The 27,735-nt window shown below is 37.2% G+C and overlaps 1 protein-coding gene across 1 annotated transcript; it reads right to left on the reverse strand.

Annotated features, from left to right (window-relative positions):
* Positions 1-46: 46 nt before the first annotated feature.
* Positions 47-27,709, reverse strand: LOC118698648 (transmembrane 9 superfamily member 2-like). Its single transcript, XM_036402112.2, has 17 exons — positions 27,527-27,709; positions 27,085-27,152; positions 25,714-25,807; positions 23,998-24,125; positions 23,644-23,773; positions 22,564-22,691; positions 21,264-21,375; positions 19,061-19,140; positions 18,039-18,147; positions 14,750-14,882; positions 13,640-13,759; positions 13,405-13,462; positions 10,385-10,544; positions 9,591-9,742; positions 8,522-8,633; positions 7,934-8,105; positions 47-686 (listed from the first exon to the last, which is right to left on the reverse strand). The coding sequence occupies exons 1-17, from the start codon at positions 27,641-27,643 to the stop codon at positions 619-621; spliced, it is 1,941 nt and encodes a 646-aa protein (XP_036258005.1). The 5' UTR covers positions 27,644-27,709; the 3' UTR covers positions 47-618.
* Positions 27,710-27,735: the final 26 nt, after the last annotated feature.

Below are 27,735 nucleotides of genomic sequence, written 5' to 3' on the forward strand. Positions count from 1 at the left end.
GTCCAAGTAGTGAAGACCTAATCAACAAGAAAGGAAACACATCAGCTAGAGTTGTGCAGTTTTATTTGAACAAAAACCAGTGTCGATATTTTTAATAAAGTCTACATTACACTAAATGCATGTACATTTGTAAGAAGATAACCTAGTTGTAAAGAAGGTGCAGGATAATATGTACAATCATAGTTTAGTTTAAAAAATTCACATTTTACATAGATTTACTTGACAGTCCTAGGCTTTCATGGTATATAAATGGTAACCAAAAGAGGTAACAAAAAAACCCAAACTCCAGTCACAAGGAAATTCAGCTGGAGGACTGCATAATGCACTCAATTTTTCAAATAAACTGTTTCACAGAATTCTTATTCATCCTAAATCAAATTTTGGGTATAATTTTTGAACTACTATAATTAACATGTTCAATGAGTATATTGATGTAAACATTTTTGTTTATATCAAAATGGCAATGGTGCCATTTTCTTCAATAAAAATATCCATTTTTTGTTGTGGTCTGGTCTTCCACTTTTACAAATCAGAATAATTACACAGGATGTTTCTCAATACATGGTAAAAATTATCAAACAGCAAGGAGGATATGTTCAAAAGACACTTTGAAGTTTTTCAGTCCACCTTCACAACACTGTAAATCTTACTTACAAACCAGAAGCAGGCAAAAAATCCAATAGTCCCTGAAACAAGAAAATAATAATGGTTAGTTTATCTTCCAGCTTGCCCTGAGAGAGAAATCTAACATGTACTTCCCAGCAGGACAGAATATAACACTGTAATCCAGCTAACTACCCAGAAAAACACTTCTTAAATTTAACAACACACATTCAACCTCAAGCTAGGTTATTGATTTAGATCAAAGATGACTTTTAGGGTCCAGGCTGCTTCACGTACATTTAAGCCACTGATGACCGTGTTGCCACCACTATGAGCAGGGGCACAAGCACCAATTCAGAAACTGACTTTTATAAACATGCCAAGCCAGCTCCCACCTGATTTTTTTAGGTCTACAATACTTCACTGCCACCTATGAATTATGACACACAACTAGGCCTTGAAAAAATTCACTCGTCCCAGTTTTATATTCATCGTGCTCTATTTATACTTGAGAATAGAAATTTCTTCTTCTGTGTATCCTGTTACTTCCTTTTGCCAAAGGAATGCTCTGAGTGCTACAGCAGCCGGAAGTAAGCAGCAAGTGAAAGCAGCAGTGACAAACCAAAACACTGAATGAGATTAGTATATAACAATTTTCTATTTTTAAACTGATGAAGAAATTTGTCGTTTTCACCAGCAGTCACTTTTATTGGGCAACTGCAAAGACACTGTCCATCACATTTACTTTTAAATTACTTTAAGAACTTCATATGCAAGGAGACGGAGTTCCAATTAATTTAGTCTTCAGCCTCTAAAGGAAGCAATGCATTACTCGTCACACTTTTACTAGTTGCAAACTGCCACAGAGATGTTAACCCTCAACAGACAAAAAAAGGGAAGATCTCAATTGCACAGAGTTCCCTCTCAAAAACACAGCTACAAGCCAGCCCTGGGACAGCCCTTCCCAGCTCCACTGCAGGCATTCGCAAGATCATGCACTCAGCTCCCTCCAGTTTCATATTATCCTTTTCTGTCTGTACAGCCCATGTTTAACATCCAATCTCTTTCACTATTGTGACTGCCTTAATAACTAGAAGATTCTTTATGAAGCATTCGGGTTTTTTACGAGTTACATTTCTATCTTTCAAACTCTATCTTCCCATTTCCCAAGCGAACAACCCATCTTGGGATGCTTATTATCTGTATGCCAATTCTTACGTTCCTCATGCTTCCATGTATATTTTCAGTTAAAGGCTTTTTGACAGACTATTATTATATGCCACAGATTACCCTTTCCTTCGAAGTTTGCAGTTGTTGTTCTCTGAAACAGTAGGAGACAGCAGATTTATGGCCGTTGATAGGAGATGAGACAGCAACCGCACAAAGAATGCGATTCCTTTGTAGGCTTGACATCACCAAGTCTTTGCAGTTCACGGTCATATCCCGCTCCTTCCTACTGTGCCAAATATTCTAATACCAGCATTGTTACTCTAAACCTTACTCTCATAGTTTTGTTCTAATAACGGTTCTCAGTCTCTGCTTCCTGGTTTTTATAAAATAACTCTCTCCAAGCCTTTTATGGCTTTGAAAGCAGTTTCTTCCAAATGTTTAACACATTAGATACCTTAAAAATTGTGTTCTAGAACAAAAGTGTACTATCATAATTACAACTGTCCCAAGAATGACAGCTACCGTAGTTTTCTGAGCATGCCACAACTAAATATGGGAATACACTCTAAATCCACATATTTTCCTCCAATCCTTGTTAGTCTGAATCTTTATAACACATCAGTTTTCTATAAGACATTGCCTCAGTTATAACAGAACTTGAAGACTTCACACTGTGAACAAGCATTTTATCCATAAACAGATTTACACAAGTTTCAGTAACATTGATTTTCAACTCCTCCTCCTAAAAAGTCTGTTTAGCAGATCAAAGACGAAGTACACCCTGCTTATTTTTCAAACTTTATCAAAAATTTTGCCAATGTACTAGAAGCGGAGTAAGACACTTTTTAAGTGGTAATGTTTGTCAGATATCAGATTTGAATCATAAATTCAGGAGAGAAAGGCAACACTCATCACCAAGACACAGACTTAGGTAGTCAGAACCTTCTCTGGTGAGCACAGATTCCTTCTGTTGCTACCTCTACATCAATAATTGGGGCTAACCAGCACTGTAATTTCTTCTTCCCTCCCATGAACAAATATATCCTACAAACTCCACATGTGGATAGCTCTAAGGACCAGAAATAGCAAAACCAGAACATCAAACTAAAGACCCCATCATCTATCAAAGGTACCTCTCCTAAAGAGCCACTGGATGCTCTAAGATCAGTTTAAAGGTAGTGGCACAAACTAGGTTGAAAACTGGTTATCAACTAAGTTAGAAATCCAACTGCAGATTTAGGAGTGCAAATGAATCACACCAAATCAACTAGGTGGTTTTAGTGCCTTTTTTTTTTTTAATAACATGGGCCAAATAGACTAGAAGCTTCTAAAGGCTCAGGTCAGCAGAGTTGTGTTGACATTGCAACCAGTATTACTGGACAGAAATTAATATAAGGTAAGAGAACATTATTTATAAGGTTCTCCAGAACAGTAGCTTTACCTACATGATTGCTTATGTTAGTGCAAGAAAAAAAAAAGCTCAAATTTTGCCTCTATTTTTAAGAACATGAACCACAGCACAGTGCCTGGTTCCACTGAAATTCAGTGTTTTCCCCCTCAACCCTTGGGATGCTTGTGATTCCATGAACACTACAAGGCCCAAAAAAGGTAAAGCAGTAAAAATGTTTCTGATTTCCTGCATAGCAATAAATATTCCAGTCAAAGGGATCTGCAAAGGAGTAGCAACTCGGGAAAAAAATACTTCTGAACTAGCGTGGCTTGTTTGAAAATTCTAGCCAGGATGTTTTCCACATTTTCTGCATTTTAACCCATTTCACAAATTTGCCACTTGTTCCAGATTTGAGCACTTCATACTGGATCTTTAGGCTGGTGCTGACAAGTACCACAGGTTCTCAGATTCTCTTTTTAACTACTTTGTCTAAAGCCAATCTTAAAACACAGACAACTGCACACTCTGTTTTCTACACCTGTACCTCTACCCAGTAGAATTGCTATTATTAGTGGCACTAGTTAAAATCCAACCTTGCATACCACATTGCATCCCTTGAAATGTATTTTCTTGAAGAGCATAGCTAGCACTTTAATCTTGACCATTTTTCTAAGCTCATCTTGCACCAAAATGAAAATCATCCCTTATTAAAATGAGCCTCTCATTAGAACAGGAGAAGTATTTAGGTAAGGATTAGATAAGACCATACCAGGATGTTGCTTTTATTTGTCTCTTTCAAAACAGATTCAAACTGAAACCCAAGTTTTGAAGCACTATCCACAAGATGCACACCTCTGCAGCTCAGGCTTTTCTCAAGACACCAATGAACACAACATGACAGAGAACAGATACCTAAAGGCGTTTTTGGAAAAGCTGTTAAAAAAAATTCTAACACTAAGTACTTAAAAAAAACCACCAAAAAACCACAACAGAAAAGACCCAAACAAAGCCGCAAACAAACTAAAACTACAAACAAACGTGTAAAACACCCCACTAGTTGCAAGAGTTGAGACCATTACATTTATTTTCTGATTAGTCAGAACTCCTTCACATTTTGAGGTTTTTTACATCTTTCACATGCACATCTCTATCAAATGACCCAGCACCAAGACTAACACCAATTCCTCAATTCAGCCTTTCTAATCTGTTTGTCTGGGTTAATCCAATATAACAAATTAGTTGGCTAGTGTTTACTTTACCCAAGCCTAACCATTCACCAACTTAAACTGCATGGAAAAACATCTGAATGGTCTGATTGAAGAACTCACTGTTGTGGGATAGATCCTTATTTTTCCCCTAAGCACATGACCTGCATATTTTAAGATTCTACCTTTTAAAATAATCCCTACTATCCTAGGAAAGTGATGCCATCCCAGTGCACAGCAGCTCACTGCATGTCATTTACCATTCTAGGGAGCTACAGGTAAAGGATCTTTTGCAGGAGCCATTTAAAACTCACAAATCCAGATTTGAAGGTGACTCAAGACATTTCTTTAGCCAAGAAGCAAGATATGTCCAAAAATCCCTTTATATGTAGTGGGGAGACACTGACACCGTCTTTGTTTTTTGATGATCTTGTCCTCTGCTTTATATTCTGCTGAATAGTCTGGTCTGTAATATATATACTCTCACTTTCTGGTACACAGAAACAAGATGCTATACACAAAGCCAGCATCTAACTGAGTAAGGGACAGTTATTAGTAAACCAGGTTAAATTCAAAATTAAAAACAAGGATTTTTGCAAAGAATAATGTCAAAATACATTAAGCAGACTCTACTCATCTCTTCTAGCTTTATTGTTTAATGAAGAAAGAAGAATTCAAAGCACGAGCAGATTGTAAGAAAGCAAATAGAAAAGCACTCTGCACTTGGCTGATACTTCTCATGTACCTTAAAAGCTCTCTGTATCATACTGGTTTCAATCACCGCACAGTGGTGGGTGCTTCAGAATCTCAGATTCTAAACACAATCTACCCAGAAGATCAAAACTCAATTTTGAAAATGGCATTAACTCACAAGTGAAAATGATGTTCAAAAATAGAGGTCACTGTAAAGAAACATGCTTTGACTATGTTCAGGATTTTTTTGCCTCCACAAATAAAATACATGTAATAATGTAGCTACCCCCATCCAACCACACTTGTTATTTCTTCAAAGATTAGCTGCACTTTGTACATTAAAATTAAATTGTCTGGTTTAGGTGTGCACACCATCAGATTTCCCTGGTCAGATTTTATTACTGTCAGTGTTGGTATACAAGCATTCAGTTCCTATTTACTTATTCATGATCTCTTTTGAAATGCCCTGGGTAACGCAATACGCTGCCCCTTGTATTTCTGTCAGAGTTGCTGAGAGCTAGTAGGCAAGAATAGAAAAAACCAAGATACCTGGCACTAACTTAAGTGGAACAGATCATGGTCCCATTTTTGGAAGGCTATTAATGCAAGGCATGTGTAACATTACATTAGCAAACTCCTTCACCTCCAGAAACGGTGAAAAACTGAACCCTTATTTTCTAAAACTATGGCTGCTAAGGATTATTTTACAAAACAAAGCAAAGTTAGGTGTCTACTGTTTGAGCCATTTGTCTAGAGCAGCTTACACTTCAGGCCCAAAATCTATCACCTAACTAAATATGGAAAAGAAAGTTATCACAGCATTTTACATTAGCAAGGATTTATTACGTACTCCATGCATCTGTTGTACTAATTAGCCTTCTAGTGACTAGCTATTCTATTAAATGTAAAAAAAAAAAGGAGGGCCATGTAGTAGCTTTCCTCATGAGCTACAAAAACAGCACAGGGAGCACCATTGTGGGTTTTTTCAAAAGAAAAAGACGACGCTGCAAAAATAACTGCAGCACAGTTTATTATTGTACTTCAGGGGTCTCACTGGCCTTCGTATCAAGAACTCCAGGATGAGCATATCTGAAGCTTTGAATACCATTTCAGCAGCTGGCACGACAACTGCAATTATCATTTTATATATGAAAGGGACATTTTTAATTCTACCAATTTGCATACTGTGATATTGAAATTGGCAGGATAGCAACTAACCTATGCTAAAACTCAGACACATATTAACATATTGCTTTAGCATAAAAGTAATTAAAACATTCTAGACTATCATTTTTGGGGTTTTCAAAAGACAGATAGATAGATAGACAGATAGATATTATAGAAGACATCTGGAGCTTGTCTGTTTCACTACAATTTAAGCAGAGGTTAAACTGGTAATATGCAAACTTCCAAGTTTGCTGTCTAACAATTAAAAACCAGAAAAGTTAAATCCTCCTCGTTTTTTTCCCTGCTTTTTTTTTAGAACTTTTATTGTTCTTCTTAGGAGAGAGACATTTCTAAAGAACAAAAACCAGCAATGAGCAACAGCTACTGTTATTTAATATAATTTCTACAGCATAACTGCTTTTTTCAAACACATACAGGAATTTTCTTCAGGTTTTTATGAAGAGTGGGTTTTTTTGCCTTGTGCCAACCAGTACTAGGAAAATTAAATACATAAGGATGAAAGAGGTCCTTCTCCCCGTTACACTGACAAACTTGAAGTCTGATGTTAAGACTTACCTTCATTACCTATTTCAGCCACTCTTTTTCAACTGCAATTAACTAAAAGATGCATTTCACAAAGTGAACACAATGTAATCAGAGCAGCTTTCAACAAACAGGCAGAAGAAGTTAAAAAGTACCAATATAAACGACCACGCCATCCGCAGAGAAATCCTCTATTACAGTCTTTGGAGTGACTGTCATGGCTGTTTTTATCAACAGCCCATCGTATGCGAACAAGCATTTTCTCTAGTTCTGTCATTGCAGTATTTCATGAAGCCAAGCAGTGACACCTAAAAGATCTGACTTCATGTGTTAAATCTACATATACAACAGCAGCAGTATGATGAACGCCAAGATAAAACACTCATGGCTATTTTTCAAGGCCAGTACCCTTCCAAGAGCTTCTTATTTCACCAACACATAGTATATTTGGCACAAATTTCTCATCAAATCAGCCTCAAAATTATTGTTTCAGTCAAGTGACTATGAACATTAAAATAATCCTCTGGAAGATACTTTGTTTGCATGAGCTACATCAGAAGAGTTGGACAATTAACACTGGAGAGCCATATTTCAAATTGGTTCCTCCAGTCAAGGTACATTTCCATCATTATGAAGTGGTTTAACGAGCAAGTAAGACAATTCTAACAGTACTAAAACTCTATCTTGTCAACATTCACTTCTTCCCCAGCACCAGCCTCCTTCACTTGCTGATAGTGAAAGCTGAAAATATCTTTCATACTCCATATGCAGAGAGAAATTATCTTTAACTACAGAACTTCTAGAACCAATTATGAAATCCAGAATCAAGTTAATACTTGATATCACTGAAATGAACAAAATACTCGATATTACATAAAATGATAATACTTGATAAAATTAACAAAAACAGGCCTTTGAAAATATAATGACTTGATATTCAGTAAAGGAAAATTAATTTTACCATAAATAAATGTAATTTCAAGTTAGGAAGAAAATGTAAAAAATCGTACTATGCTGTGTGGTGTAACAAACCATGTAAGTAACACCACCTAAAGAGTCATAAATTGTATTTAATATTTCATGTAATCTAAATTTCACCTAATGTTTCTCATTTCAAAACCAGAGCCCTCTATATTAATTTTAGTTTGAACATTGTACTTACCTGTGAAAAGGAAAAAAATCAAGACCATGATCATTGTGTAACCAAAGTATAAAATGGTGCTGGCAGTTCCTGTTATCTGGAGTTTGGAGAAGAAGTAATGGACTGCATAGATAAAGAGATAAACTGCTGTAAAGCTGCTGGTCAAGAACGACCTCCACCACCAGTGATAGTCCTGAAAGAAACAATAAACCGCTTGCTAAGAATCACCATGTAGGAAATGGAGTATAGATAAGATGGTGAAAAATTAGCATTGTCTTATGAACACATTTAATTCTGTAAAACATAGCTCAGTAAAATTCCAACATGGCATGTAGATATTTTCTTTTTTCAAAGTCAGCCGTATTGCTTCCACTACGAAGATGAAACTACTCTAAGATCAAAGCTGTTTGGTTTTGCTTATCTGTTGCCAGCAGATGATTTTGAAGCAGAAGGCACATTTCAGAAGAGTGGCTAAGACAGGCATGCCAAGACTGAAAATGCAATCAGTTCATAGTGTCCAGCATTTCACAGTGTATGTGAATACCTCACCTGTATTTCTAACATCTTCCAGTTACAAGTCATTATCTACATCAGAACTGCAACTTTTACCTCTGCACACAGGTGGAAGTAGCACAGCAAAACTGTAGCCTCTGAACATGTAATTAGAAGAATTATAAAAACTAGGAACAGGAATCCAAACATATAATACATCTGATGAGACCTAAAATTAAAAACAAATAAAAACACAAGTCTCACTTTTGGTTGTAGTTCTGAGTTAATTCACAGTGTCCCATTACCAGATTCTGAGTCTATTGAGTGAAGGTGACAATTACTGCAGTACAGGATTTGACAGAGGAGTATTAGTTGCATATTCCCTCCATGCTTCCCTTTCATAGGATAAAGGGAAGCGAAAGTCCACAATATACCTGTTTGTCAGGTGATTATATTTTTCAGCAGTTACATTACACATTTTTTGAGGACTGATATAAAAAGTTAATCTAATGTACTTGCATTTAAGAACTGGTTTAGAAAACTGTTCTGTAAGATCTCTCAACCTATACACCATAAATGTGTAGATAGATGACACCATAAAAACCCGGCACCTTCAGGATAATATTTCCCATTGAACAACAATGTATTAGACATTTCACGTTTATATTGTGAAAGTAATGAAAGACTGCACTGGTTTAAATTTTCACACACTGCTTGACTGGGTTTTACAAGATTCAGGAGTGGAGTGGATTGTTCATGGGGAGCAGATTTTTTGTTCTGCAGAACATGGAATCCCAAGATCTTGACCTGATTCTGATCTACACATTTGAAACTGTTAGATCACATTAGTTTCATAAATCATAATATAGTTACACAATGGATTAGGCTCTACCTAACCACAACAGCATGCAACCACATTTGTGCTGTACAGAGCCAGATGTAAAAGATAAAACAAGACAATAGGACTCTCAGATAATACTTTGAAGTTCTCCTTAAGAAGAATTAGTTTTGTAAATTCTAAGCACAGAAATAAATATAAAGGCTCCAGAAATTCCATAAAATTTGCAAAACTATCAAAAACTTTCAAAATTGGTTTATTCCTTATATTATGTGCTTTGGGATGTTCAAACTCGCCATGTGTATTATCAAACCTGTATAAATAGAGGAAAAAAAAAGTGATACTCACCAAATGCTATTCAGAATGAAAAAAAGTTGAATAAAAATACAGCCAAAAGGCAAGATACCACCCATGATGATACCAGGCAATGGCTTTGTGAAAAATGACTGCTCTGGGATTTGGCGAGGAATCTGGTTTGTACGCACTGGATGCTCAATAGGCTGCAGAAAAAAACAACAGAAATAAAAGATTAATTATTACATCATAAATAAGAGTACTTTTCCCTAGTATTAGCATATAAAGATTTATAAACATAACTATATTTTCATTCATAAGCCATCACACGTTATCAAACAAAAAAACCTACATACTTGATACCCATCACTAGGAAAAAAGCACATGTGCTTTAGACATTCCAACTATGGGCCAGTAATCAAAGCAGAACACAAAATAAATCTGTTCAGTCCTTAACTAAAAACAAAACAAAATTTTAAAAAATCCAATAACATCGCCTTTTTCTTAGCTGTCTGGCATTACTTCAAACTAGTGAAGTACAAAACTGAAGCCTCTCTGAAGTACTACTTCAAAACTCAGCAATACTACTACTATTGCTGAAGCACAAAAAGCAATAAGAGCTCCAAGACCATAATTAAAACCCAATTCTAGTGAATGGACAGAGCAAACCAGTTTGGTATGACATTACAAATACACACTCTGTTTCAATATCAAGGAAGTAAAATATCCTTTTACAATCATGGGATTACAGATGTTTCGATCTAACCAGATCCTGTCTAGAACTCCTGCTTCAATGGCTCAATTACAGAGGACAGGTGTATTTCAAATCTGTATTCAAAGGACCCTACCTTCTCTTTGAAGCCAAAATAGGCACCAACAAAGGTTAGTGGGACTGAAATTCCGAACCACATAGCAAGGATAGCAACTAAAGTGCCAAAAGGGATGGCAGCTGAGGAGCCTTTCACCCACAGAATGAGATTCATAATGAAGAAATCAGCAAAGACAATCCTGAAAAATAAGTTCAGAAAATATATTACAATATTCAAGAAAGAATAAATATCACTTAGTATTACAAAATGTAAATTATTTAAAATAAATGTAGCTTCTTTCTATTTTCCAATTTCCCAACAGTCCCAATTTCTTTCACCACTGGTGTAGGTAAAGTAAAAATATCTGCACCATCCAATACTTCTAATGTAGGTAATGTAGGTAAAGCCATTATTTAAATAAAGACTCTGTACATAACACCAAAGAGTAACAGAAACATGCCATTGAAAAAATCTATACAAAGAATGGAAAAATACAGAATAAATGTAAAAACTCCTTATCTGGACCTTCTTTCCAATTAAAACCATAATTTTTTTTATTTATGTCCCTTATAAATAGTAAATTCCTTCTGAATAAATATAGTGATAGCAAAATCTCCTATTTAGCCCCATGGATTCTCACAACACGGACTCTAATGTGCTGCTGCAGTTTGTGTCACAAGGGGAAGGGGGGATTAAAGAGAGCTCTGCTCTACAACAGAAATATTTGTATAATCATGGAGTTACACATACTAAGTAGCCTGTGCTTCTGAGAATATAAATAAAGACTGCACCAGTCATGATTTGTCTCCAGACCTGCTTTTCCCTCTCCCCTTAAACACATCTGCCTCATTTTCTAAACATCCTGGACAAAAGTTAGAAACAACTCAGAGACAAGAATCGAGGTGTTGCTGAATCAAGGTGAGATGAAGATTTCAAATATCCCATTCTGAAAACAAAGCAGAATGTTCATTCTGCAAAGGAACTCCATATAAAAAAGCTTGTGCTGACTGCCTTTATTTCTGGATTCAAATATAACACCTCAGAAAGGGTCCTGTACAGTGCACCACTGTCAGGGTTTTGTTACAAAAAAGTGTTCCTGAGATAGAATTTAAGCTACCCCAAAGTGAGCATGCACCCTGTATTTAATTGAAAAGGGAAGGAGGAAGGATTAGAGCAAAAGACAGGCTCCTTTTTTTCCTAGGAGAGGCCTGACACTTGCCAAAACTGCTTGGGGGAACAGACTTGTTCAATAAGCACACCCAAGCGACCCCTGGTGTAAGCATCTTGTTTGAACAAAAAATAAAAATCAAATCCATTTTAAAAGTCTTTCTAATCTTTATCATCTACCCAGGCTCATAACAGAGACCTCACTTACCCCCTCCACAATTATAAAAAATACTGCAAATATGAGCTCCCATCAGTCTACCGAGATTAAAAAGAACTTGGGCTGTTTATGATATTATGCAAATTCACTGAACTAGCACAGTGTAATCAGGGCATCTGTTCAGATTCTGTCAGCCTCAGTCATTTTACTTCCTCTGTGAAACTCAATTTATTTGGGAGTGTAACTGACTAGCACAGTATTCTTTCCATTGATATATATTTTCTTCTTTCTCCTGAAAACATCTAAATGACAGCAGGGAGACCGAAGCACATTCTGTTAAGAAGTAAGATTTCTCACAGAAATACTAGACTTGATTGTTAACTTGTTTAATTTGATGAAATTCTGCTTTACTTGAAGCCAAGTCATGTTTTATTCATTCTGAGGCTTTGGGGGGGAAGAAATACCTTAAGAAACTTATAATCTTTTCTTCCACTTTTGCCAAAAATACTTGCCAAGGGATGACTTCATGTACTCAAAGTTGCAACCAATAAACAAGGAAGACTTGCAGAAGAAATGAATTTCTGCTCCCTCTCCCCACTAATTCTCAAAAAAAGGTCATAAGAGCTATGAGAAAACAAAAGGTTGAAGTGCTATTGCCCTTCCCAAGCAGGACAGTATTGCCCACATTATATAGTATGATACACACTACAGCCACATCCCAAACTGGACACCACCTACATTCATGTAACATTATAGATACATATTATAATATTGGCTTTTTGCAAATATTAAAATGGATTCTATATGTGTGGTGCTAAAGTAACTTTGCTATAAAGATATCGTTTTTATTTCTGTTTTAATTAAGCTTAGACACAGTAGTGAAATAGCTGATATAAGTATGCTTGTGTTAAAATGCCTGCTTGGATGGGATAACATCCAATGAACACAGGATAAGGACACCTGCTACAGATATGCCAACTATCAGCACTCACAGTCTGAAGAAAGCATGGACCAAGGCCCAAGCTGGAAGTGATAAAGAGAAGGAGCCAAAACCAGAGCCAAGAAATAGGCATGCTCTAAAAAGGAGGAGGGGCTATGTAAAACAGTTCCTGGAATATGTAAACTAGTTGGAGGAAAAGTTTACTATGCATAATTGTTTATGAATATGTAACAAGCTGATGCGATAGAAATGGTATATAAAGGGTGTTTTCAAAAACAGCAGGCGTGCTCTTGGCTGAGTGCCAAGACACATCCAGCCATAACATCTTTGCTTTATTGTCTTTGTCCCCTATTGTCATCTATTATACTCTGAATTTTTACAGGAGAGTGAACCATGTTTTTCACATGTAAGAAGATTATAACCAGAATCACCCAGTACTGCAGTACCAAACTGGAATTACCCCAGCACTGTGCCCAATGTTCTGGTGCAGTGATTCCCAAAGGCTGTGACACAACCTTGTGAGAGAGTTGCCCCATTCCTCCTACCCCCGCACCTGACAACAAAACAAGAAGCCAAGAAGCTGTGTTCCAGCTGTACCAAGCTCCAGCTCCTCAGAATTCACTTTTCTTTATAGTCACAGATAGGCAATGCACAAAAGGAACAGCAGCTTGGGAGTACCATACACAAAGTCACACAGACAAGCATCGTAACAATTGGCTTTTCCCCAACTCCTTCCCACTTCTGATTCGTTTATACTTAAGAATAAAAGAAAGAGTGAGGGGAAACAATACTGACCCAGGGCACAGCAGAGCTGTAAGCAAGACATTGGTCTTCCACTTCTCACCTCTGAATGCTGAAGAGAAAAAGTAAAAACAATTTCAATGTCAAGACTTTTTCCAACTGTTTTGCAGAATGGCAGCACAAAGCAGATACACTGTCTGAGACACCAGCTCCAATTGGAGGTATATATTCAGCCCAGCAATTCTGATTTTAACACTTTGTGTCACATTAAATAAATGCATGTACTTACTCTTGTACATTCTAGCAGACACATAACCAGCTGGAGTGCCAAGTAAGACCCACAATACAACTGCACAAGTCATCAGAGCACCACGGTTGGCAGGAGAAAGGAAACCAAGGCAAGCTAGAACTAAAGAAACAAAAAGATTTAGTTATTTGTGGACACATGTCAAAATATCCCTGTAACACAGATCACTGTGAAGGTTTATCCCTTTCACTACCACATATTTAAATGAAGGCTGAGTGCCTAAGCTCTTGTACAACCTCATCATATAAACATCCCCTAATGGTACTGTTTCGTTCAAAAGCATTATTTTCACCTCATCTCTTAAGTAGAAAACTTCTCATAGCCAAAACGCTGAAAAATAAAATGCCACCATCCATCAAAAGCATTTTCTCTTGCCACCAATTTCTTTCTATACTACTAAACTGATTGTGCAGGAAACTATCATTGCTAAGCAAGATACACAGTTGTGATCAACAATGACAGACAAGCCTTTCAAGAAAATTCTAGTAATCTTACAGTATCATGCAATAAATAGAAAAAAGCAGCTCCCCTATGAAAGACCAAAATCTGAGTTAAACCTGGAGAACAAAATTTGAAAGATTCTTCTTTTGTACTAAGTATCAGTGTACTTTCCAATTCTACTGTACAGTAAAAAAAGGAATGCTCATAAAATTTACAGATAACCAATAATAAAATAGAATCACGTCACAGGTCCCATGCATATACAGCTATTTATGGCAGGCTATCATTATCTCAACATTGTGTCAGTACTATTTCACTGGCGTGCACTCTTGCTCATATTTCTGTATGGCTGCAGCCTCATGTCAAACATATTGGACAGAAAGGGTTCCCAGACCAGAGAAACTTGTAAGAAGGAAGTTTGATTTCTGAATTCATGAAGAATCAGCATTAGCCCAGATATCACAAAGTTTTCAATGACAACACTTACAACAGCCTTACTAAAGCTATCTAGTTACTGTTATGAAATTGCCTTAATATTTTATGTTACTAAAGGAAGAACTCTATTTCCAAAAGAAGGCTTCTATATAATAATATTGCATCTTTCTTACTACTATTACACTACATAGACATCATCTTAATGAAGTTACTTACATAAAGTAATAAATGTCATAATGAAAATTTGGGTTCCTTGGCCCAAAAAGACAGACAGTAACATTCCCTTCCTTGGAGGTCTAAACACATCTCCATGAACCAGCTTCCAGCCAAATTCCTCTTGGGCATCTTCCTGTATAAAATCAACAATGTCTTTAGCAGCAATACATAATGCAGTAGTGAATTAACACAAACAAGATGCAAAATACATATTTAAATTTTGATTAGCTTCCAGTTAAGATCCAAAGCCAGACTAATTGCATATGATTCATCACTCATTGATTTTATAACCCCCTAATGGTTCAGTGAAAAAGGCAAGATTTATGAAGAAAATTCTCATCTCCTAAAGCAAGAAAAAGCAAATGTAATTAGTCAAACCATAGAAAATCATTCTAAATTTAAACTAAAACAAAGCATTTAGTTTAGTTTTAACTTCAATCTAGTTCAAGCATTTATTTTGTTCTGTTTTCATTTCCAAGTCCATCGGTCTCAATGACAATACTGGAAAAGAATGAAACTGTCTCTGTACTCCAGAAGGAAGTTTGCATCCTGGAATCATGAGGGACAAGTACAAACACTCTGGCCGCTGCCAGATGCGAATGGATGAAAGGATGGAATTGGTAGGGGGAAGCCTCAGTCCAGTGGCTCTAAGGAACCTCTGCTGAAGAACAAAACTTTTCAAAAAAGTCACTCAAAACAGACACCTCCCCTCACAAAAAACAACCAAACAACAAAACTAACGCACACAACCAGATAATCAACCCCACAAGAAGACCCTCTACTCCTCATAAAGTTAAAAGCTACAAGTTCCATTCAGTGTAATACTGAGTTCAGTTCAAAGGTCTGCTTATCACTAGAATTAAAGCTTGCCAAAAAACAGGGGAAGAAAAAAAGAAAGCAAGCAGATCACACTAGTGAATGACATACAGATGATGTAACTTTTCTTTTTCTGGAAGACTGTCTTTGCTTTCCCCACAGTGATACCTCTGCTTGCTAGAAATTACTCTCAGAAGGCTGATATATGAATACAAAAATTGAAAACTATTAAACACAAGATAACACTGATTAAAATACAAAACCACAGCCTATACCTGATAGAAAATTATACCAGATATCCAGGTATAATTCCAACACATCAGTGTTCTTCCAGCAAAGAAAGATTTGTTCGGTCAAAGAAGCATAAATACAAAACTGAAGTCTGAACTTGAACTAATTGTGATAATAACAAGAAAATCGTTGAGGTAAGACAAAATAAAGGCTTTTCCCAGGTAGTTGTAAGTAAGGAATGGAAGAGTTGCAAAGGTTACCACCTGAAGCAAATCTCTGTTTCCAAAATGGCAAACACTGAGCAGGAATAAACGCTTAGTACTTCACTTCCTGATAGAACACAGAGTATGTTTACAGCTCTGAAATGACTCGTACAGAATCCTTGGCAACAACTCATCTGGGAAATGCACTCAAAATACACCTTCTGGTTCTAATGGGAACTTTAAAACAAATAGCTACGTGGTAATTATTTTCATTTAAGAAACAAAGGGAAACCATGTATGGCAGATTGAGACCCTTGATTTATCCTATATAAACCTATGCACCACAGTCTGTCTCAAAGCTTTGTTTTTAATTAAGTTCTTTTATTACTGGTTAATTAGCTAAGAGTCAGAGTATTTTTCAGACTTCTATTCAAAAAATTCAGCAGTATTTCATACTGCTAACCTTACAACATAATGGTAAGAAATATACAGCTAAACCAAGTAGTAAGCTGTATTTTAGAGTTTCAAACAATATCAGAGCAAAATTACTCTAAACTTTTCAAAGGTGCTGTAATCCTCATCTTACCCATTAGTGCTCAAAACATTCTAACAAAGATTCAAGTCCCCTACATTCAAGCAGTCATTACAAAGATTTTAGGGGAAAAAAAACCAAAACCAAGCAAACAAAAAAACCACTTTACCTCTCACTGAAAGGTGAAAACATTCTGACATGAGTTCTCTTCAGTTCAGGAATCCTCTCTTAGTCATAAGACCCTAAAAGTAATCTAATGATTTCTGAACACTTCATTAATGAATGTCTCACTAAATCCACATCACACTAAAAGCCAGCTAGCATCAGCTGAAACATTAAAGCACATTCTAAGACCACAGTCACTGGCTGGTGCATCGATCTCTTCTGAAGTACAATCACCAGCATCCCCTAAATGTGAGATACTACTTTGCTTCTCTGCATCTTCTTCAGCCAATGTCCTCTTCTGCACAATTGTTTCACACCTTTTTAAATAAGCTCCTTGAGCTGCAACACATTTTTAAGTCTCTCACACCTGGCAAGAAAATAAAAAACTGTGGCTTTCTGAAAGTCGCACCTATCCCTGATGTTACTTATAAAAACTAATCAAGTTTCTACAAGTCTTGCTCTTTATCACATTAAGAATGATCAACTAATAAAGACAAGACAGTATAAAATACTGAACACAATTTAATTGAGAGATCAAATAGAAGCCTCACAAAAACTATCAGTTAAAGGATGTGAGAAAAATCAATCCACTCTCTGGATTTCCATTAACAAAAGACATTCAATATTAAAACCACAAACAAGAACAGAAGTATTTTCACACAGAATTCACAGTCAATATGAAACATTTTTGTGCATTTTGAAGTATTTCTTTAACCAGATAGAGAGCAACAAAAGTGAAAATTCAAACCCTTCTTGCATCTGACATTACTTCTCATCTTTGAGTTGCAGATACCACTTTTACCAATGAGAAAAAGACTGAGTAAAAATTACTCTCCGTCTACTGGTCAAGTCTTTCTAACTCACAATCAGTTATATTCGCTTCCATTATGGAAACCTGCAGCTCTTCCATTTTAAGGAGTACATATCTCAAAAGAACTCCCAACAGGTTCAGTTGGATAGTAACTTAAACAAACTAGACTCAGTTTAAAACAGCGATTACCATGGGAATTGTATTTACAAATAAAATAAAATATCATTTATGCACATACCAAGTAGCTCTAACACAGCTACAGGTCAGAAGTTGCGTTGCCCATGAACTGCAATATTATGATCTCCTAACTAAACAAAGTAATTCCACCACAGTTTCCAGCCACAGGTAACATCAACTTGTATCAGCCTATGTTAATCAGAGTATCTCCAATAATTTTTAACCCCCAGAGATATTAGCATGTATCAAACTCATCATACTTATACATCTCTCTAGACTGTACTCAAAACTAAGAGACAGACATCACTATGGACAGACAAATGTACTCATGTAAAAACTGTAAATTTTACTCACAGAAGAGTCAATCTGGTTGTATCTTGCAATATCTTTATGAAGAGTCCTCAGAATGATCATAGCCACCATGCCAGATAAGAACAGAACAATTACGAGGGAATTCATTATACTGCAGATAAAGAAAATGTCAAACTTTGAATCCAGTAATTCAGGCTTCAGGAGATGTATCAGTTCATACTAGATGTACAGCTCAGATCTGAGGAAAAGCCTTAGATATTCAGACCTTTCAGTATTATCCCATTCAGAGAAGGGGAAAATAAAGGTACACGACTTAAAAGTCTGTGACTTCTTAGGAGACACAAGTGAGTAAAACGGTATTTCATGATACCTTGCTAATTCTGAACACAGTTACATATTGCTTTTCTTTATTTTCCTCCTTCTATAACTGAGAAGTAATTTCCCTGGTGAAATAGCTACAGTTCTTAAAGCAGACTGTCAAGTAACTTTTATTTCTATCAACCAATGAAACTGATTTTGTGCCATTTAATATTTTGTAGAGAACAATTTATTTGGATTAGCCTTTTCAAGATTTACATTGCAAAACATTAACACTTCAACACTAATTATATACTTACTTAGTATAATTCCCATGCTATGGAGGGAAATAAAATAAACAAGAGCTTTTCACATACATCTTTTACTCGTAAAAAAAGACCTTTTTACTGTAAGCAGCTGCTGAGTACAAAACACGCAGTATATATATGTACCTCTCACTTGGCAGTCAAAGCCAGACAGTAACATAAAGAACACTGCAGAGCTGCAATGACTCAAAACTTCTCCAGAATGGAGATGATAAAGTAAAAAAATGCAAGCTGTTTTCCTTTTGGATACTGTTGATGCATTCCTTTCACAAAATGCAGTAATACATTTGCTCCCAAGAGATGAAAACTTAATTCACATACGAAAGCAAAAAGTTTTCTTGACTGAAAACCTACAGACACTGTTCTATCTCCCTAGAAGTACAATTAAGAAATCTTTGTGCTCCCCTGCAAGGTTACTCACTGAATAAATGCAAATCTTACCTAAACCACTGGATGTTTGTATGTGGCATGGACTCCAAAATGTAGTCCCACCTGGAAGCCCACTTAATATTATTCTTTTCCTATAAGGAAATGAAACAGTAATTAATAGAAGCCAGTACAAGTCTGTTGAAGTCTCAAGAGGAAATAAGCATACCACATCTCTTCCCAAACCTTCCAGTCAGCATTCACTTCTAAGCTTGGTATCAACCCTGGATGTAAGATCTCTCTTGCATTAATTCATCTCTAGAGATTCTGAGAGTGAATTTTCATTGAAATCTCCTATCATCATCTTCTACCTTTAAATTAGGCTTCACTAAGCCTCATCTTTCCATGATTTGGGATGTAGCTGCCTGCAGATCCCAACAGCTGAAAAACAATTATGACATCACTACAAGATTTTCCCAGCATAGCACACTGATCTTGAAATTTCAGCTTTGTCAAACATACTCCAGAGAAAAATTCCAAGGAAAGCTAGAAATATGTTTTTCTAATCACTTTTAATGGATTTAGCACAGGCTTCTTTGCTCTCTGCCATAGTGTTGGCTGACACAGACTATTTTCCAGTCTGATTCCTGGCACACAACTTTCATTTCCAGATATTCCTGTGATGGACCTTCATGTCTACAACTGAGGACTCTGACTCACAAGCCTTGTCCTCCCCATTTATTTATTTTTATTTGTTCTCTTTGGATGAACACATATGTTGTCCTGCTACTAAATTCTATCCCCTGACTGGCATGAAGTTCTGCTGAATTTCTTCACTTACTCACAAGGTGCTAAGTTTGCACAGCTAAGAACCAAACTGCTCTCATACTTTTATTTTTGTACACTTGTGTACTAAACATTAGAGCCATGACGATGCATACTTTTCACATAGTGCTAAATGCCTTGTCCATGTCAGTTAATTAAAGTAGACATGCTAACTTTTTCATCAGAAGTATATTAAGAAGGAACACAAAACAGTTATATATTTATGCTTTAAGTAGTCAGGCTTACTTAAACTGATGCTTTCCTGTTTAAAAACGCTTCTCACTGAGAAACACTCCACTTTCAAGTTATTTTGAAACTACTAATAAAAAGTAAAACACACAAGGTATTACTTCAAACCAAGGCTTATGGATGACAGAGAGAATAAGCAGTTTTGAAGTGCCACCTGCTGGAAGTATCCAAACCCACTGGATGTGAGCCTTATCTGCTCCATGTCAGGGAAAAAGAGTGTGGGTACCCAAACACCTCACCCATTGTGTAACCAAAGTTCATACTGAAGTTCTGAATCACAATTTACCTCAAGATGTAAACACAAATGTTAATGAAAGAAGGCTCATTCATGTAGGAAAATCAGAGTTGAAAGAGGATTGGGTGTTTCAATGGAAAAGTAACAGGCTACTGAGCCTTGCACCTCAAGGTCACTGGTTCAAATCAAATTCAATTTGGCAGGATGAAAGCTGTTGCCATATCATGGCTGCTTCACTGTCTGTACAAAACAAGCTTGTGGTCTCAAGCCAAACCTTTTAAGACTGGTGTGTTACATCAGAAAAACAACCACGCTTTCAGGCCAGACAAACAGAGGTACCAAGATTTGAAGTACCTTGAATCAAATTACAGTCACACCTACAGGAGGCTCATTTTCCATGCTGGGGTAAAGACCCATTTGCCAGAAAGAAACTTCCTCCTAACTCATTACAGGCTGAATAAAGCATTAGTATGTTAGTATACATTAGAGTATTAATTGTAAAAAATAAACGATCACGTACTCAAGAAAAAGCCAGTGAAAAAAATAAACACCACACAAAATGAGACAAACCCTTCAACTTCATGAGATAAAACTTCACAGTCAACATTTAACAAAGAAAATGTTCCCAAATATAAACTGTTCTTTAACATAAGACTCTCAGCAGCCTGACTGAAATCTGAAAGCAGAGTTTACCTCAAGGAAGACAACTCTTCCAGTTATACAATCTGCTAATTTTCTATTAGTAATAAAACTCGGGGGGGGGGAAAGGCCTTCCTTTATATTTTCATAGTGTCAATTAGTTTACAAGAACAAAAAACCTGTTAAGATTTTCAGAAAAATACTTCACAAGACCATCCTTACAGAATTTACACTGCTGTAATCCACTTACAGCTATTACAAAGTTATCCAATTGCTCTGATTTCATTCTTTTGTGGAATTACATATTCATGTAACAGATTTAATACTTACTTCAAATGTCACAGAGTAGGTGTAAACCAAATTCAGTTTATTGGTGAATTCTCCAGGAATCTCCATAGGTGGGCCTTCACAGCTTAAGTTGTTCTCATCTGTATGCTTGTAGCTAACAGGGAAAAGAAGTTAAATAAAATTTTTAAAAACTTCAATTTTCTTTAAAAAAATTTAACATTGTGCTCCAACCACAAATACTCCCCATAAGGAGAGCTTCAAGGTTGAAGCAAAGCACCTGGTCAGAGAATGACAAAATTAAGGTTATGTGCAACCTAACTGCCCCCTCATGGTCTGCACTGCCAGGGAAAAGGGAAATTCTCATTTTTCAGCCATTCAGGATGCTACTGATAAAGCATTTATGAAAAAATTAATAAGATTGGTAGAATCTTCCCGGCACTCATGGAAGGAATAAACTTGTATAGCAAGTATAATTCACTAAAAAAACACTGTACCTTTGCAAGACAAAAAGCAAGTACAATCAAGTCATGTTGTACCAAGCATGTCTGTATGACTTCAGAAACTGTAGTAGTGTAATTTCTTAACTTACTTAACCTTTATAGAAAAGTGAGAAAAGTTTAGCTATAAAAAAACTACCTAGTTTGAAATTTTATAACTGGGCTGCAATTGCCAAATATAGATAAATATGAACTGTGTATGAACAGATTGACCAGAAGCCAAAGTAGTTGCTCCAGTATTCTCCTGACCTCTGAGTTGTTGCACCTCCACTCTGGTCAACACAAAAACTAAGCAGCTGCTGTTTGAGGAAATCAGTTAGCCTTCCTAGGAAATTAGTTGTTGTCATTCAATTCTGAATAGCAGTGTTAACAGAGTATTTCAACTATACCTCTTATACAAACTTACACAGGAAAAAGTACACCTGTACATTCATCCAAAGTACATTTGGATGACAGGTAACAGATCTGACATGGGAAACTGTTACTCAGTGAAAGGCTGTTTCTCAGTATATCTGAAAACATACACACCCAGATACAAATCAACCAAAACATGAAAAAGGCTCTGTTGTTTGGGTCAGGTTCTAAAAGTCTGTATAAGTAGCTTTTCCATCACAAGGGACTTCAGGAGACACTTTAAAAGCAAAGTTAAATGACATTTACAGTTGTGGAACTGTCCTTGTAAACAGCTCCGGACATAAACCAGCACACTGAAAGCTTTACCAGAAGTCAGAAAACAAGTTACTCAGAATTTATTAACTCCAATAACATCTCTAAGGAACTGTTCTGTCTGGAACTGCTGTTAGGACTCCAGAGTACCAGAACCTGATGCTTTAATGCACAATTACCTTTGTGGTCTCAGTCTTGCCATTACCAGTCTTGCACCAGGCCAGTTTTCATCCTTCCCGCTGTGGTACATGATTGTTATGTCAACGTGGTTGAAGAGGTAGAAAGTGTTCTTCTTGTTAAACTCTGACTATAAAACATGATCAGGAGACTGAGCAACTTCTCCAACAGGAGAGGGCGCAAGAAGTCAAGAACTTTATCATGAGACTGGTGTTGCATGAAGGAGCAACAAAGGCAAACACTTCAACATTAATATACCTATAAAAGACCACTTTCAACAGTCTGGGTAGCCTGAGGAGTAACTGAGTTGGAAGGTCATTGTAGACAGAGTAAACTGAACGTGCATGATAAATGCAACACTTCAAAGAAGCATCAGACCTGCTGCATACAAATTAACTGACTGCACTGCACAAAAGCAGGAGGTCAAGTGGTAGAGCAGAGTCACGGGAAGCTCTCTCCTCACCAAGAGGAGTGCTGTCCCTCACCCAGGAGGGATAAAACTATCACTACTATCTGTAATTGTACTAGCTCACAATGGATCTCGCAGGATGACTGACACATTTCCAACTGTCAACATAATTTTCTCTGTCACAGCTGTGTTCATAAACCTTCAGCCACCTGGAAAAACCCTGACACATTTAACTTGTAAACTGTGCTAGACATGACTTTTGCAACTAGAACACAGAGCTCATTTCTAGGACTTCACTAGAAAGCCTCTATCTGATACTGATAAAAGAACATCTTGCATATGAACATGACAGACAAAAATTAAATAGGTACTAGGATGGAAACACATGAAATTTCAGAATAAAACCTCAAATTTTTTAAGACTTTTAAACACCCACACCATTCTTTTACCTTTACTAAACATATATTAGTCAAAGACCTCTAAGAACATTTTATTTGAAAACTGTATCAGTGAGTCACTGCACACACAAGCAGCACTCAGCTCTGTCAGTGCCCACAGTCTGAACATTAAGCATGTTTACAAATACATCTGTTCTTTCTCAGGAAAACAAAGCTTGAAAGTAAAACCACAAATGAAACCACCCTATACTAACAAAGAAAGTTCCACCACTTACATTTATAACACAAGCATCTTTAACTCTACCATCTGGAGTAACAAAACATCCTATTGGAAATCCTGGATTACAGTATTTTTGTCCATCTTCCACATCATAACACCACGTTACAGGCATGTTATCGATAATCCTAGACAGAAATCATCAAAGAACACGTCCTCAGAAAGGGGTGCACCTCACTTCACAGTGACATTTCACATTCATGTAATGCACACAATTTTCAGTAATGCCTACAAGACGCACAGTAGAGAGACAATTATCACACAAAAGGAAGAAAGCAGCAACTTAAAACATAGGTAACAAATGTCAAAAAGCAGAAAATAAACCCAATCTCAAGCATATGTCTTGGCTTACCAGTGATGCTGATAATTCAATTGCATTCCTTTCTTCAAAAAAGCCAGTTTGCTTTTATCAGCACTGTTTCCTGGGTCATATGATCTTGTACAAACCTTCTTGCAAGTTTCTTGCTTTTTAAAAGTGAACTGTTAGAAAAAGCACACATAAAAAAGTCACTTCAATTTTGCTTGAAAGATCTTTTAGCACTTTGGGTTATTTTCAGATAAATTAGGGAAGTGGTTTTTTAAATTACGTTAGCTCCTTACTGTAAGTTTCTGAAGGATAAACCCTGAGGACTGAAAATTGAAAATTAGTAGAAAAGGTAATGCTTTTTCTTTTACCAGTTTGCTTTATTTTGATAATTTCATCATGGGCTAAAACAGACTTTCACTACACCATTCTTGAATGTTTCATGTTAACTTTAGCTGGCTTTCTCCGTGACAACCAAGTCAGATAAGGCTGCCAAAAACACAAGTTGCACAATATCTAAGCTTCAAGCATAGACATCACCTAACACAAACACACTCAAATTTGCATCTCCAACTTCTAACCCGGTTAGTATTTACCTGTTAGTGAGCTTAAAGCATGACTGAAAATTCTAATATTATTAAGGCCCAAATGCTAACCAGGAGCAGCACTTCTTAATTACTGTTGTGTACAGCCATTTCAAACAGCTGTTAGAACACTTAATCTATTCATTATATATCCAGTCCAAATGACCCATCATGGTACATATTTAAAAGCTTCTTGTGACCACTAGTCATAAGACTTAAAATTACATTAGCTCAGACAATCAAGGAGATTTCTAAGGGCAGTTCATGTAAGGGAGAGGGCATCACCTACTTAACAGACTAATGAAAAGATGTGATCAGGTCCCTTAAGACTGAATAGCAGCAGACTCAGAAACTGCTGCCCCTTTTTCTCACAGGGATGTGGATTATCTAGCAATCGTCACAGACACACATAGCACAGTCTTCAGCTTGACTGGCAAACCCAAGTCTGGAAACTGTACTTGAACCCCATACAGCTCTCAAACACCAAGAGCCACTGTTTGACCACAGCTCCTCCGCTGCTAATAACTGTCCCAAGTTGATGGCACAGCTTTTTAGATATGCTACATTTGGTCATTGCTAATGCAGGGCATGATACAGAAAAATACCACATACCCAACCCACAAAATATTTCCATGCATTTATCGTACAGAAGGTTCCAAGTGATATGCATCAACCCTGAAAAATTTGGTTTCCAACAGCAGATGATAAGTATGTACAAGCAGAGAAAAGCTCCGAGAGAGCCATAACCTAATTTCCCCTTCCCATCTGGAAATTGCCCAATACTAAAACCAAGTATACAAAACAGTTCCTGAACTATCACTTTATAGTCTCCAATGTTACATTTAATAAACCAATTATTTCACATCATCTAGCACACCTTACATCCAGGTATTAAATCACTACCTAAGATATAGTTTCTGGACTTCTCTACCACAGAGCAACAGGCAAGAAGGGTGATCACTAGCTCAGTTTCCTAACTGTAATTAACCAACCTAAGATGCCTTTGGGTTGGGAGGAGTTTTATTGGGTTTTATTACACAAACTCCATAGTGGTTATATTAAAAAATATAAACAAAAATAATCACCCAGTCATCAAATCTTCAGCTATGTCTATGGATTACAGCCATCAGAACAACTACTATCAAATTTAAACAGGATCAACTTCAAGGGACAAAATAACCTTATATGGAGACGATGCTATTCTCTCCCCAAACAGCACTTGTCCAAGATTTTCTGATGGTCTTTTCTCTTCTTTATCTTGACAGAAGTCAAAACTGGAAAAAAGTAGCAAAGGTTCCCTTTTATTTTGAATTGACATATAACTGTAAATACCAGCCTAAAACAAATTCTTAAATTATGTCCTTAGTAGTTTTCATGATTTTTAACAGTTTAGCCACTGGTAGTTAAAAATCTGAGAGCCTTTGCAAAGAAAGGTGATATTTATTTTAATATCAATTTCAACCAATACATATTCCATCATATCTTTAACAAAATGGACGATGGTTAATTCACCCACCCTTTTCAAATGGCAATTTAAACAAACAATAGAATGTTTCATTTTGTGGGAAAAAAGGCACTGTGCTACAGACTTTTCTCACGCAGAAAGTTTCTGAAAAACTACACTCCTTTCTTAAAGGAATATTTACAAATCGCATTTAACACGAAACACATTTCAAAGAAGGAAAGTGTTTTTGTTCTTACAGTGCCACACCACCAAACAGCATTCACCAATTCTTTTCTAAACTGCTGAATAGGGAGAATGTAACCCTTCTGGCTTTGCATTAAACACAGGTAGCAGCACATTATGTTAAAGAACCCCAACATAACAACAAACAAACCCATACTTATCTTTGGAACATAAGTACTTTTCCTCAATCAATGGTCTTAATTCACTGGCTTCCATAAAGTTTAAAGGAAATAGAGACGGGGGATTTCTTAGCTAGTCTTTCATCTTACTTCTACTGCTGCACTGCCCAGGGAAAGAACTAAAATACCTGCAAGTTTTCTTTTCTCTGCCCAGCAGCAAGACTGCAAATCATATTGTTTATCATCGCTTTGTAGGCCTATAAATATTTGCAAAAGCAGGTAGAAGTTTTCATATAAAAGAATCAAAATTAAACAAAACCAAAACCAACAAACCAAGAATTAGCTACAGAGCTTTGGCAAAAAAAAAAAAAAGGAAAGTTAACAGTGACTGGTCTCTGAGTTTCTTTCAATTATCGGGGGAAAAAAGGAACTCAAAGCATCTTATGTCCTAGATTTGCCTAGCAGGAAAGAACTTTCAAACTATGTCAAACAGTCAACACTAAATCTTGTACTCAGCTCAAAAAATTGTACCCATAAGAAACCCTGCAGCCTTTTTTTAAACAATAACTTAGGACGGTCAGGCGGCACAGGTGTGGCCTTCATCCTTCCCACCCTCTTGTACTTAATTCCTGCCACTGAGCACCGGATTCACTCTTCCATTCCTACAGCCACAATACTGACACCCTTACAGTAACAGAAAATCGTCTTTCCAAACACTTCGGGAAAAGTATTGGGATGTACTTACGCATCATATTCGTATGGCAGAACTGATTCAACAGAGTCCAGCCGGTTCACGAAGAGCTCAATGAGTGACTGAAACGGGAAAGGAGGAGAAAAAGCATGAAAATACGGACTTTCAGAAACAAACGTGCGGCCGGTATGAAACGCGAGGCTAACTAGCAAATGCTGCTATCCCATGGCGGAGTTACCCTTGGCTGCTGACAGGCCCCGGCCACGCCAGGAAGAAGGAGCTAAGGGTCCTCCCAGCGCTAGGCTGTAAAGTTCAGGGGGAAAAGGGAATACCAGCTAGGGGTGCCTGTCTTCCGGGACAGAGGCTGCCGCCCGCGGGAGGACACCTATGAGCAGCGGGATTGGGAATACCCCGCGGAGTCCCCTCGCCGTGGGAGCCCCGCGTGGGGCAGAGCGAGGGGATGGCCCACGTCGGGCCCTCCCGTGCGGGTTCTCACCTTGCAGCTCTCGGTCTGCTCGTTCTCCTCACAGAAGCTGACAGGCGCCAAGCCAGGCAGGTAGAAGGCGGCGCCGAGAGGCGCCACCAGCAAGAGTGCAGCAACCAGCAGCCTCATCTTGCAGCCTGGACGGGCAAAGGCACCATGAGGCGCAGCGGCAGCCCCGACCGCCCCGGGCAGCGCCTTGCGGAGGCGGCCCCAGCACAGTC

The sequence above is a fragment of the Molothrus ater genome, chromosome 14, assembly GCF_012460135.2.
Source record: "Molothrus ater isolate BHLD 08-10-18 breed brown headed cowbird chromosome 14, BPBGC_Mater_1.1, whole genome shotgun sequence".
Lineage (NCBI taxonomy): Eukaryota > Metazoa > Chordata > Aves > Passeriformes > Icteridae > Molothrus > Molothrus ater.

Coding starts and splice junctions, on each gene's coding strand:
- LOC118698648 (XM_036402112.2), bottom strand. CDS start 27,643: ATGAGGCTGCTGGTTGCTGCACTCTTGCTGGTGGCGCCTCTCGGCGCC. Junction 27,153..27,526: donor AGCAGACCGAGAGCTGCAAG/GTGAGAACCCGC, acceptor TTCCCGTTTCAG/TCACTCATTGAGCTCTTCGT. Junction 18,148..19,060: donor ACAAACATCCAGTGGTTTAG/GTAAGATTTGCA, acceptor CTTTATCTGCAG/TATAATGAATTCCCTCGTAA.